A 13,335-nucleotide genomic window follows, 5' to 3' on the forward strand; every position below is an offset into this window, starting at 1 on the left:
GACGGCAAGAAGCTACAAAGTGTCATGAACGAACCCAGTCCATCACGCAAACCAGTCTCCCATCCATTGACTCTGGCTACACTTCCTGCTGCCTCAGAAAAGCAGCCAGCATAATCAAGGACCCCACTCACCTCGGACATACTTTCTGCCACTTTCTTCCGTCGGGGAAAAAGGTACAAAATTCTGAGGTCATGTGCCAGGGTGATCTCTCATTGAAACATATAAAATTCCTTAGGGTCTCGGTGGAGTGGACAATGACATTTTTCCCTGGCTGGGGTATCAAAAACCAGGAGTCACAGGTCTGAAATGAGGAGGACCGTCTTCACTCAAAAGGTGGTGAATGTTTGGATTTCTCTACTGCAGAGACCTGTAGGTTTCCAGTCACTGAGTGTATTCAAAATTAGGTCAACTGTTCTGTGGATACTCGGATAATGGAGGGATATAGGAATAGAACAGGATGGAGTTGATGTAGATGGCCAGTCATGATACCATTGAACGGAAAAGCTGCTTCAAGGGCCGAATGGCCTACTTTAGTTCCTATTTATTATGTTGTCACAGAATCAACCCATTATGGCAGACATATATGATTGATTCCACATTTCAACATGAATTAACATTTTTGCAGACCTTCTTTGATTTGATTTATTATTGTCACATGTATTGGTATACAATTAAAAGTATTGTTTCTTGCGCACTGTACATGGAGATGCCGGCGTTGGACTGGGGTGGGCACAGGAAGAAATCTCACAACACCAGGTTGAAGTCCAACAGGCTTATTTGGTATCACGAGCTTTTGGAGCGCTGCTCCTTCATCAGGTGAGTGGAGAGTTGGGTTCACAAACAGGGCACATATAGACAGAGACACAATTGCAAGATAATGGTTGGAATCCGACTAACTGTCCTGTCTTGAGACAATTCATACCTCTTTAACCTGTGATTATCCTTTTCTCCACGCGCACTGTCTGTACCTATAAAGACGTGATTACCTGTAAAGACTTGCATTCCAACCATTATCTTGCAATTGTGTCTTTGTCTATATATGCCGTTTTTGTGAAAGCTACCTCTCCACTCACCTGATGAAGGAGCAACACTCCGAAAGCTCGTAATTCCAAATAAACCTGTTGGACTTTAACCTGGTGTTGTGAGACTTCTTACTGCGCACTATACAGACAGAGCAAACTGTTCATAGGGGTGAAGGAAAGGAGAGGACGCAGACCTTCAATGCATGTATGAGACTGTTCTTTAACCGTAATAAGATGCACAGTATTTACGCACCTGTATATGTTATAACGCTGGCTGTAATATAAATGGAAGATCCCACAAGTTCCTGAATGTTTGGAAAACTGGCTTTCATATTTTCACTTGTCAGGGAAACAATTCCTTCTCCACCTGCAATCTGAAATTAAATAGTTTAAAGCAGGAAATGAGTGCAGGATCTTAATTTGAATCAGTTATTCAATGTTTTTCATTGTTTTGCTCTGAAACCTATGGAGAGGTCCAATGCATACGGGACACTGAATATTTAACGGACAAAGTGATTGACTTTCTGATTTTAAAATCATATATTACATGGTTCAAAAAATTAAATAACTCTTGTCATACAAAAATGAACAGACAGAAAGAACTATCCTTTGCCACTGAAGATCCCCTCCTCCCCCCACCACCAAAGAAAGAAATTAGTTTTTCACTTAGCTAATTCTTCAATACTATCAAGATTTTTCCAACTTCCAATCCATGTGAACATGATAGTATCCCAAATTTTCAGGAATATGTTGGTCTGTGAGAGGTCAGCGAGACCTTGGAGTCCTCGTGCATCAGTCACTGAAGGTAAGCATGCAGGTATAACAGGCAGCAAAGAAGGCAAATGGTGTGTTGGCCTTCCTAGCGAGAGGATTTGAGTTTGGGGATAGGGATGTTTTGCTGCAATTGTACAGGGCATTGGTGAGGCCACACCTGGAGTATTGTGTGCAGATTTGGTCTCCTTATCTGAGGAAGGATGTCCTTGCTATAGAGGGAGTGCAGCGAAGGTTTACCAGGCTGAATCCTGGGATGGCAGGTCTGTCATATGAGGGGAGACTAAGTCGGTTAGGATTATATTCACTGGAGTTCAGAAGAGTGAGAGGGGATCTCATAGAAGCTTATAAAATTCTAACAGGGTTAGACAGGGTAGATTCAGAAAGAATGTTCCCAAAGGTGGGGGAGTCCAGAACTAGGGGTCATAGTTCGAGAATAAGGGGTAAATGTTTTAGAACTGAGGTGAGGAGAAATTTCTTCACCCCGAGGGTGGTGAATGTTTGGGATTCTTTGGGATTGTTTGGGATATTTGAGGACAAAACGTTGTGCGATTTGAGGAAGAAATTAGATATAGCTCTTGGGGCTAAAGGGATCAAGGGATATGAAGGGAATCAGGATATTGAATTCGATGATCAGCCATGATCAAAAGGAATGGCGGAGCAGGCTCGAAGGGCCGAATGGCCTCTTCCTGCTTCTAGTTTGGCCTCGCTCGATCTGAGACTGGAAAACCCTGCCCAAGTCAACAGACATTTCCATTGTCCACACCCGTTGCCCGCTCCGACTCCCGTGACGGGTGAGGCAGTAGAATTCCGGCGTACGCTTTTACTTACAGGTACTGATTGAAGCGATGACGGGATGCTTAACTTTTCACCATCCTTCATTATTCCAAACAGGACGAATGCACGGCCCTCGACAGGTTCTCCATAGGTGAATCTAAAAAAGATGAGATCAAAGAGTTAAAATGTCACAGAAGCAAACACTCCAGAAAACCTCTTCTCCTTTAGAAGGATGCACCAACCTTGCCGTGATTGCAACATCCAATCTGACATCATCAATGTAGAAAAACTGCTGCCTTGCTTGCAGGGTAACTTCGAAACTTGGGAGCACTAATAAAAACAAACCAAGTTAAAACTACGTTTAAAACATTATCACATCAGATCAATCATGGTTCAATTAAACGTTGGAGCAGACTCGATGGGCCAAATGGCCTACTTCCATCCCTGTGTCTCACACTGTTATAATTTCCTGACTCCCACCTATTATATAAAGTAAAAGTTTATTTATTAGTGTCACGATTAGCCTTACATTAACACTGCAATGAAGTTACTGTGAAAATCCCCCAGTCGCCACACTCCCAGCGCCTGTTCGGGTTACACTGAGGGAGAATTTAGCGCGGCCAATGCACCCAAACAGATTTTTTGCAAATTGAATTCAAATTCCACCATCTGCCGTGCCGAGATTCGAACCTGTGTCCCCAGAACATTAGCTGAGTCTCTGGATTAATAGTCTAGCGGTAATACCACGAGGCCATTGTCCCCTCCCATCCCTCACCTTGTGCGTCAACCTAGGCCAATTGGGGGAGAGGGTGAGCACTCCCAGGTCTGGAGGGCTTCAGTTGCAGTCAGGGTCTTGTTAAGAGTAGACTTGATTTGTTGCACGTCTTTCAGATTGTGGGAGGAAACCGGAGCACCCGGAAGAAACCCATGCAGACACGGGGAGAACGTGAGTCCACACAGAAGATGACCCAAGTGCGGAATCGAACCCGGGTCCCTAGCGCTGTGAGGCAGCAGTGTTAACCACTGTGCCACCATGCCGCCATATTGGTGGTGAAGAGGGAATTTATCAGCCAAGGGCCTGCCAGAGACTTAATTGGGCTGATTGTGCTGAGGGGGCACACCCCCTACCCTTCGGCCTGATTAATGGCCACCATCCCAACCCCCACTCCCCATCATCAAACTCACCAAGGGGGAGGGCATTAATTTCTGTCCTACATGTGGGCGGCACCATGGAGAGGGAGGAAGGAAGTGATCCACTCATCAATTAAAGAATGGATCCAAATGCTTTCTGCTGACATATTGATCTTAACATTCAACCAAAGAACCAGTGCAAATCAATGGGTGGCACGGTGGTTCGCACTGCTGCCTCACAGCGCCAGGTTCAATTCCAGCCTTGGGTGACTGTCTTTGTGGAGTCTGCACATTCTCCCCATGTCTGCGTAGGTTTCCTCCAAGTGCTCCATTTTCTCCCACAGTCCAAAAGGCATGAAAGTTAGGGGGATTGGCCATGCTAATTTGCTCCTTAGTGTCCAAAGCTGTGCAGGTTCGATGGATTGGCCATGCTAAATTTCCCCTTAGTGTCCCAAGATGTGCAAGTTAGGTGGATTGGCCATGCTAAATTGCCCCTTAGTGTCCCAAGATGTGCAGGCTAAGTGCATTAGCCATGGTGAATTGCCCCTTAGTGTCCCAAGATGTGTAGGTTAGGTGGATTGGCCATGCTAAACTGCCCCTTAGTGTCTAAAGATGTGCAGGTTCAGTGGATTGGCCATGGTGAATTTCCCCTTAGTATCCCAAGATGTGTAGGTTAGGTCGATTGGCCATGCTAAATAAACCCTTGGTGTCAGAGGGATTAGTAGGGTAAATACATGGGGTAACAGGGATAGGGCTTGGGTGGGATTGTTGTCGGTGCAGGCTCGATGGGCCGAATGGCCTTCTTCTGCACTGTAGGGATTCTATGATTCGATGATTGTAACCATACTCTGCAATATTCTACACTAAGGTTTACGAAAATGCAACCATAAGGACAAAAGTTGTTGAGAAAGATTTTCCAAACTGTAACCTGTCAGTTTATTTCAAACCATCCTCAGAAGTGCTTTGCGTTCAATGTCTATTTTAATAAAATCAGTCAGGACAGAGAAATAACAAACTATTACATGAATTAAATGTCCTCACCGTATTCCTTCACTTCAAATTCAGTTGTGTAGTTTATGTGACTGGCATCCTTGTAACTTGCAGCAATCTTCCAGACTCCAATACTGGGGAATACATCAGTCAGGTCATTCCATTTTAAAGTCTTTCTTGGTACATTTTATACATATGTTAAATTATTACATGGTAAAAAATTGCAGCATGCTGCTGTGCAGAGGGACCTGGGTGTCCTTGTGCATGAATCACAAAGAGTTGGTTTGCAGGTGCAGCAGGTAATTAAGAAGGCAAATGGAATTTTGTCCTTCATTGCGAGAGGGATGGAGTTTAAAAACAGGGAGGTTATGTTGCAGCTGTATAAGGTGCTGGTGAGGCCACACCTGGAGTACTGTGCACAGTTTTGATCTCCTTACTTGAGAAAGGATATACTGACACTGGAGGGGGTGCAGAGGAGATTCACTAGGTTGATTCCGGAGTTGAGAGGGTTGGCTTATGAGGAGAGACTGAGTAGACTGGGGCTATACTCATTGGAATTCAGAAGAATGAGGGGAGATCTTATAGAAACATATAAGATTATGAAGGGAATAGATAAGATAGAAGCAGAGAGGTTCTTTCCACTTGCAGGTGAAACTAGAACTCGGGGGCATAGCCTCAAAATAAGGGGGACCAGATTTAGGACTGAGTTGAGAAGGAACTTCTTCACACAAAGGGTTGTGAATCTGTGGAATTCCCTGCCCAGTGAAGCAGTTGAGTCTACCTCGTTGAATGTTATTAAGGCAAGGATAGATAAATATTTAAACAGTGAAGGAATTAAGGGTTATGGTGAGCGGGTGGGTAAGTGGAGCTGAGTCCACGAAAAGATCAGCCATGATCTTATTGAATGGCGGAGCAGGCTCGAGGGGCCAGATGGCCTACTCCTGCTCCTAGTTCTTATGTTCTTATGTCAAATCTACCAATAATTCTAATTTTAAATGTGTTTAATCAAAATATATTCCCCATTGTAATATCTTGAGGCGACTCATGTGGCAACTAGCTAACCAAAGGGCTTATTGATAAGAAGAACTATCTGCAATGAAGGAATTAACATTGCAACAATACAAGTCTACTCTTAACAAGGCCCTGACTGCAACTGAAGTCCCCCAGACCCGGGAATGCTCACCCTCTCCCCCAATTGGCCTAGGTTGACGCACAAGGTGGGGGAGGTGGGGATGATGGCCTACCGCTAGAGTATTAATCCAGAAACTCAGCGAATGTTCTAGGGAGCTGGGTTCGAATCCCGCCACAGCAGAGGGTGGAATTTGAATTCAATGAAAAATATCTGGAATTAAGAATCTACTGATGACCATGAAACCATTGTCGATTGTCGGATAAACCCATCTGGTTCATTAATGTCCTTTAGGGAAGGAAATCTGCCGTCCTTACCTGGTCTGGCCTACATGTGACTCCAGAGCCACAGCAATGTGGTTGACTCTCAACTGCCCTCCAAGGGCAACTAGGGATGGGCAATAAATGCTGGCCCAGCCAGCGACGCCCATGTCCCACGAATGAATTTAAAAACTGCAGCCTTTATTACACGCAGAATGAAGGGTGTCACAACTAAATTTCACTTAAACACCAGAAACACTTTGAGAGAAAACAAAAATCTTTCATCACATCAATCTCCAGGGCGGCACGGTGGCACAGTGGTTAGCACTACTGCCTCACAGCGCCAAGGACCCAGGTTCAATTCCCGGCTTGGGCTACTGTCTGTGTGGAGTTTGCACATTCTCCCCATGTCTGCATGGGTTTCCTCCGGGTGCTCCAGTTTCCTCCCACAGTCCAAAGATGTGCGGGTTAGGTTCATTGGCCATGCTAAATGAGCTTAGTGTCAGGGGGACTAGCAGAGTAAATACGTGGGGTTATGGGGATAAGGCCTGGGTGGGACTGTGTTCGGTACAGACTTGATGGGCCGAATGGAACTGTACTGTAGGGATTCTATGATTCTCACTTAACCCAAGCACTTAAATAAAAATACAATGGGTGGAATTTTCCAGACATTCCCATCTAAGGGACATTCCCATCCTGAGGCAGGTTAATCAGCAGTGCGATGGGTGAGCCACACAGAATGCCGTAGAGATTGTCGGGATCAGAAGATCATGCCGGCAGCCAATGGTGAGACAACTTGGCCACTAAAAAACACGTCATGGATGCAACCAGAAAATCCCTCTCAATGACCGTAAAATTCCCACCAGGACCAACCTTTACAAGGAAATACGCATGATGATCAGGGCGATTAACTCATTAGTTATTAGAATTAACTAAGACAGAATTTTCATTTCCAATGTGACAAACTTTCTTTTTAATTTGTGGGACCTGGGCGTCGCTGGCTGGCCAGCATTTATTGCCCATCCCTAGTTGGCCGAGAGCAGTTGAGAGTCAACCACATTACTGTGGCTCTGGAGTCACATGTAGGCCAGACCAGGTAAGGACGGCAGATTTCCTTCCCTAAAGAACATCATAGAATCCCTACAGTGCAGAAAGAGCCCATTCGGCCCATCAAGTCTGCACCCACAACAATCCCACCCAGGCCCTATCCCCGTGACCACATGTATTTCATAGAATCATAGAATAATTGAATCCCTCCAGTGCAGAAGTAGGCCATTCAGTCCAGCGAGTCTGCACCAACCACAATCCCATCCAGGCCCCATTCCTCTAACCCCACATATTTACCCTGCTAGTCCCCCTGACACTAGGGTCAATTTAGCATGGCCAATCAACTTAACCCGCACATTTTTGGACTGTGTGAGGAAACCGGAGCACCCGGAGGAAACCCATGCAGAGATGGGGAGAACGTGCAAACTTCACACAAATAGTGACCTGAGGCCGGCATTGAACCCGGGTCCCTGGCGCTGTGAGGCAGCAGTGCTAACCACTGTGCCACCGTGCTACCCTGCTAATCTCCCTGACACTAGGGGGCAATTTAGCATGGCCAATCAACATAACCCGCACATCTTTGGACTGTGGGAGGAAACCGGAGCACCCAGAGGAAACCCACATAGACACAGGGAGAGCATGCAAACTCCACACAAACAATGACCCGAGGCCGGAATTGAACCCGGATCCCCGGCATTGTGCGGTAGCCGTGCTAACCACTGTGCCACCATGCCGCCCACTAGTGAACCAGATGGATTTTCCCGACAATCGACAATGATTTCATGATCGTCGGTAGATTCTTAATTCCGGATATTTTTTATTGAATTCAAAGAGGTTGATTGGCCATGCTAAATTGACCCTAATGTCAGGGGGATTAGTAGGGTAAATATGTGGGGTTATGGGAATAGGGCCTGGGTGGGATAGTGGTCGGTGCGGACTCAATGGGCCGAATGGCCTCTTTCTGCATTGGAGGAATTCTACGATTCTATAAAATTTCCTGTGGTGGGATTCAAATCCGGGTCCCCAGAACATTAGCTGAGTTTCTGGATTACTGGTCTAGTGATCCAGAATCTAGGGTGAGGTATCTAAATGGATACAAAATTGGCTCCTTGACAGAAGCCAGAGAGTGGTTGTAGAGGGTTGTTTTTCAAACTGGAGGCCTGTGACAAGCTGAGTGCCTCAGGGATCAGTGCTGGGTCCACTGTTATTTGTCATTTATATTAATGATTTGGATGAGAATATAGGAGGCCTGGTTAGTAAGCTTGCAGATGACACCAAGATTGGTAGCATAGTGTACAGTGAAGAAAGTTATCTCCAATTGCGAGAGGATCTTGATCAATTGGGCCACTGGGTTGACGAATGGCAGATGGAGTTTAATTTAGATAAATGCGAGGTGATGCATTTTGGTAGATTGAACCAGGGCAGGACTTACTCAGTTAATGGTAGGGCGTTGGGGAGAATTACAGAACAAAGAGATCTCCGGGTACATGTTCATTGCTCCATGAAAGTGGAGTCACAGGTGGACAGAGTGGTGAAGAAGGCATTCAGCATTCTTGGTTTCATCAGTCAGAACATTGAATACAGGAGTTGGAATATCCTGTTGAAGTTGTACACGACATTGGTAAGGCCACACTTGGAATACTGTGTACAGTTCTGGTCACCCTATTATAGAAAGGATATCATTAAATTAGAAAGAGTACAGAAAAGATTTACTAGGATGCTACCAGGACTTGATTGTTTGAGTTATAAGGAGAGGCTGGATAGACTGGGACTTTTTTCTCTGGAGTGTAGAAAGCTGAGGGGTGATCTTATAGAGGTCTATAAAATAATGAGGGGCACAGATCAGCTAGATAGTCAATATCTTTTCCCAAAGATAGGGGAGTCTAAAACTAGAGGGCATAGATTTAACATGAGAGGGGAGAGATACAAAAGTGTCCAGAGGGGCAATGTTTTCACACAGAGGGTGTTGAGTGTCTGGAACAAGCTGCCAGAGGTAGTAATAGAGGGGTGGTTTTATAGAGATCTATGAAGTAATGAGGGGCACAGATTAGCTCAATAGTCAACATCTTTTCCCAAAGGTAGGGGAGTCTAAAACTAGAGGGCACAGGTTTAAGGTGAGAGGGGAGAGATACAAACAGGTCCAGAGGGGCAATTTTTTCACACAGAGGGTGGTGAGTGTCTGGAACAAGTTGCCAGAGGTATAGTAGAGGCAGGTACAAGTTTGTCGTTTAAAAAGCATTTAGACAGTTACATGGGTAAGATGGGTATAGAGGGATATGGGCCAAATGCAAGCTATTGGGACTAGCTTAGGGGTTTAAAAAAAAGGGCAGCATGGACAAGTTGGGCCGAAGGGCCTGTTTCCATGCTATAACCGTCTATGACTCTATGATTATACCACTAGGCCATCACCTCCCCTATTACATCATTTAATGTGTTCTGCATGAGTCACTCTTGTGCAAAGGCTCTGAATAGCGGCCTAGCCAATGAAGAATGGGAGAACAGTTTCTCTGTGATGACTTGGTGGCAAGTTCCAATCCTATTGCGTAGGTTTTTGCACTTACTTCACAATCTCGGGAACTTTAAAGGTGCTGCCAGTAATTCCACTGTCGTCTTTGGCGAAGACTTCTTCTCTCTTCACGATGACATCATGTGGATTCTGAAAGAAAGATCTGTCGTAAAAATAATTCTGTCCAGACTAAAATGAATTTATTGAAAATTACGGCAGCGACTGGAATTCCAAAGCATTGCTTCAAAACATTTATTTTTTTAAAAAACCGAAGTTTCAAAATCATCAATACAAGACCATAAGACATAGGAGCAGAATTAGGCCACTCGGCCCATCGAATCTGCCCCACCATTCAATCATGGCTGATATTTCTCTCATCCCCATTCTCCTGCCTTTTCCCCATAACCCCTGATCCCCTTATTAATCAAGTCCCTACCTATCTCTGTCTTAAAGACACTCAATGACCTGGCCTCCACAGCCTTCTGCGGCAAAGAGTTCCACAGATTCACCACTCTCTGGTTGAAGAAATTCCTCCTCATCTCTGTTTTAAAGGATCATCCCTTTAGCCTGAGGTTGTGCCCTCTGGTTCTAGTTTTTCCCACCAGTTTTTCCCAACAGGAAACATCCTCTCCACGCCCACTCTATCCAGACCTCACAGTATCCTGTAAGTTTCAATATGATCCCCCCCCTCATCCTTCTAAACTCCAACGAGTACAGACCCAGAGTCCTCAACCGTTCCTCATATGACAAGCTCTTCATTCCAGGGATCATTCTTGTTTCTTTAAGACTATAATTACTTATCTTTAAGTAATGGGTTGAAAGATTATGGGGTGAAGGCAGGAAAATGGGGATGAGGAGCATATCAGCCATAATCGAATGGCGGAGCAGACTCAATGGGCCGAATGGCCTGATTCTGCTCCTATATCTTATGAATTTATGAACTTAAGACTATAATTACTAAAATCGATACTGTAGCCAAGTATCATTAATGTTCTAGCTCGGTGGCGCAGTGGTTAGCACTGCTGCCTCACGACGCCAGGGACCCGGGTACGATTCCCAACTTGGGTCACTATCTGTGCGGAGTCTGCACATTCTCTCCATGTCTGCGGGGGTTTCCTCCAGGTGCTCCACTTTCCCCCCACAGTCTGAAAGACGTGCTGGTTAGGTTAATCCCTGAGTCGCCACACCCTGGCACACTGAGGGAGAATTTAGCACGGCCAATACACCTAACCAGCACATCTTTCGGATGGTGGAAGGAAACCGGAGCACCCGGAGGAAACCCACGCAGACACGGGTAGAAGTCACAGACGCCGCACAGATAGTGACCCAAGCCAAGAATCGAACCCTGGTCCCTGGCACTGTGAGGCCACAATTGAGGGATATCAGGGGTGGAGTTGGGGGAGACAATGTCTGGGGGGAGTGGGGAAAGACAAGTTCCCAAATAAGTATGTACTCTTCACATAGTGCATTGGGCGAACATGTGCACGCTCAATAGCCCCCTCTGGCATTCAGCAGCCAACTTCCTATTGTAAATAGACTCCGTTCACTCCCCCTACTGGCGAGAATCACATTTTGCCTCTTTTTTTCTTAAGTGTGATAAGATATGATTTTTTTCTCTCGCCGTAAAAATGAGTACGATTCCCTCATGTTTTCACACTCATTCAGCACTTAGAATTTTTTTGGTAAGGTCACCCCCTTTGAATCTTTTTAAGGAAGAGCTCACATAATCTTGAGTAACAAGGGGGTGAAAGGTTATCAGGGTTGGTAGGAATGTGGGATTGAAGTTACAACCATGATCAACCAGGGTGGCACGGTGGCACAGTGGTTAGCACCGCTGCCTCACAGTGCCAGGTAACGCGGCACTATCCAGGGATTGAAATAGACCCTTATCTGGATCAACTCCATTTACAAATTTGTTTTTTATTCATTCATGGGGCATGGGCGTCGCTGGCTGGGCCAGCATTTATTGCCCATCCCTAGTTGCCCGAGGCAATTGAGAGTCACCACATTGCTGTGGCTCTGGAGTCACATGTAGACCAGACCGGGTAAGGGCAGCAGATTTCCTTCCCTCAAGGACATCAGTGAACCAAATGGGTTTTTCCAACAATCGACAATGGTTTCGAGGTCATCAGTAGATTGCGTAAAACAGTAAGCATGTCAGCTACGACTCTCACCAACTTTTACAGATGCACCATAGAAAGCATTCTTTCTGGTTGTATCACAGCTTGGTATGGCTCCTGCTCTGCCCAAGACCGCAAGGAACTACAAAAGGTCATGAATGTAGCCCAATCCATCCCGCAAACCAGCCTCCCATCCATTGACTCTGTCTACACTTCCCGCTGCCTCGGCAAAGCAGCCAGCATAATTAAGGACCCCATCCACCCCGGACATTCTCCCTTCCACCTTCTCCCCTCGGTAAAAAGATTCAAAAGTCTGAGGTCACGTACCAACCGACTCAAGAACAGCTTCTTCCCTGCTGCCGTCAGACTTTTGAATGGACCTACCTCGCGTTAAGTTGACCTTTCTCTACACCCTAGCTATGACTGTAACACTACATTCTGCACTCTCTCCTTTCCTTCTCTATGAACAGTATGTTTTGTCTGTATAGCGCACAAGAAACAATACTTTTCACTGTATGTTAATACATGTGACGATAATAAATCAAATATTCTTAATTCCAGATATTTTTTTATTGAATTCAAATTCTGCCATGACGAGATTCGAACCCGGGTCCCCAGAACATTAGCTGAGTTTCTGGATTAATGGTCTAGCGATAATACCACTAGGCCATCGTCTCCCCTAAAGGGAGATACTTGGAAGCTCCAAATGTATTGGATTATGCATGATCCAAGAATATCTTATTTTGGTTGAAGTAGAATGAAAATGTAAAAATTATAAACGGATACGTTACCACAAAATCAACAACAATTGTTCGTTTGGTGGGTTTCATTTCGTTGTTTACAGTGAGCAATCGGTAAAGAACTAGAAAAAGAAAGGAGCAACAATTAATCTACCTTAGAAAGAACAAAGAATAAAGAAAGTTACAGCACAGGAAGAGGCCCTTCGGCCCTCCAAGCCTGTGCCGATCATAATGCCGTACCTAAGCTAAAACAAACCTTCTGCCCTTACTCGGTCCACATCCCTCTATTCCCTCCCTATTCATGTACCCATCCAGATGCCTCTTAAATGTTGCTAATGTCCCTGCTTCCACCACCTCCTCTGGCAGAGCTTGCCTCAACAAACGCCCCTCCCCCTCACCCCAGGCTTTTGCAGACAATTGCGAGCTCCTCACCACCCAGAAATATCAGCCCCCCATCCCCACCACCCAGATTGATCGCGCTCCCACCACCACCACCCCCCCCCCCATAAATCTCCCGCAGAGTGGCAGCAGGCCCCCCTCTCCTCCACCAGTCGCAGTTGAAGAGCAGCAGTGGCTCCTCCTTCCTACCCTGACCTGGCCCAGCCCCTCCAGGCCCCGCCCTTTGCAACCCTGTCCCTTCAGGCCCCACCCCTTCCAGCCCCGCCCCTTCACACCCTGCCCTCTTCAGGCGCCGCCCCCTGGCGCTGCTTAGGCTGCGTCAAGGTGCACAGTGGGCAGTGCCGAGGTACCAGGCTGGCAGTGCCAGGCTGGGACGGTGCAACGGGCAACCCCCTCTTTGCCCTCGACCTCCCCGGGGGGGGGCCTCAATGGACCCCGGTTCT

The 13,335-nt window shown here is 46.1% G+C and overlaps 1 protein-coding gene across 1 annotated transcript in view; it reads right to left on the reverse strand.

Annotated features, from left to right (window-relative positions):
- The window catches only part of LOC144507758 (complement C3-like), a 111,454-nt gene that overhangs the window by 85,817 nt on the left and 12,302 nt on the right, over nt 1-13,335 (reverse strand). The window contains exons 4-9 of the mRNA XM_078235027.1: nt 12,545-12,615; nt 9,689-9,783; nt 4,743-4,825; nt 2,813-2,900; nt 2,625-2,727; nt 1,276-1,396 (exon numbers count right to left, since the gene is read on the reverse strand). Coding sequence (XP_078091153.1) covers nt 1,276-1,396; nt 2,625-2,727; nt 2,813-2,900; nt 4,743-4,825; nt 9,689-9,783; nt 12,545-12,615 — 561 coding nt within the window. The remainder of the gene's footprint in view (nt 1-1,275; nt 1,397-2,624; nt 2,728-2,812; nt 2,901-4,742; nt 4,826-9,688; nt 9,784-12,544; nt 12,616-13,335) is intronic.

Source organism: Mustelus asterias, chromosome 19, assembly GCF_964213995.1.
Source record: "Mustelus asterias chromosome 19, sMusAst1.hap1.1, whole genome shotgun sequence".
Lineage (NCBI taxonomy): Eukaryota > Metazoa > Chordata > Chondrichthyes > Carcharhiniformes > Triakidae > Mustelus > Mustelus asterias.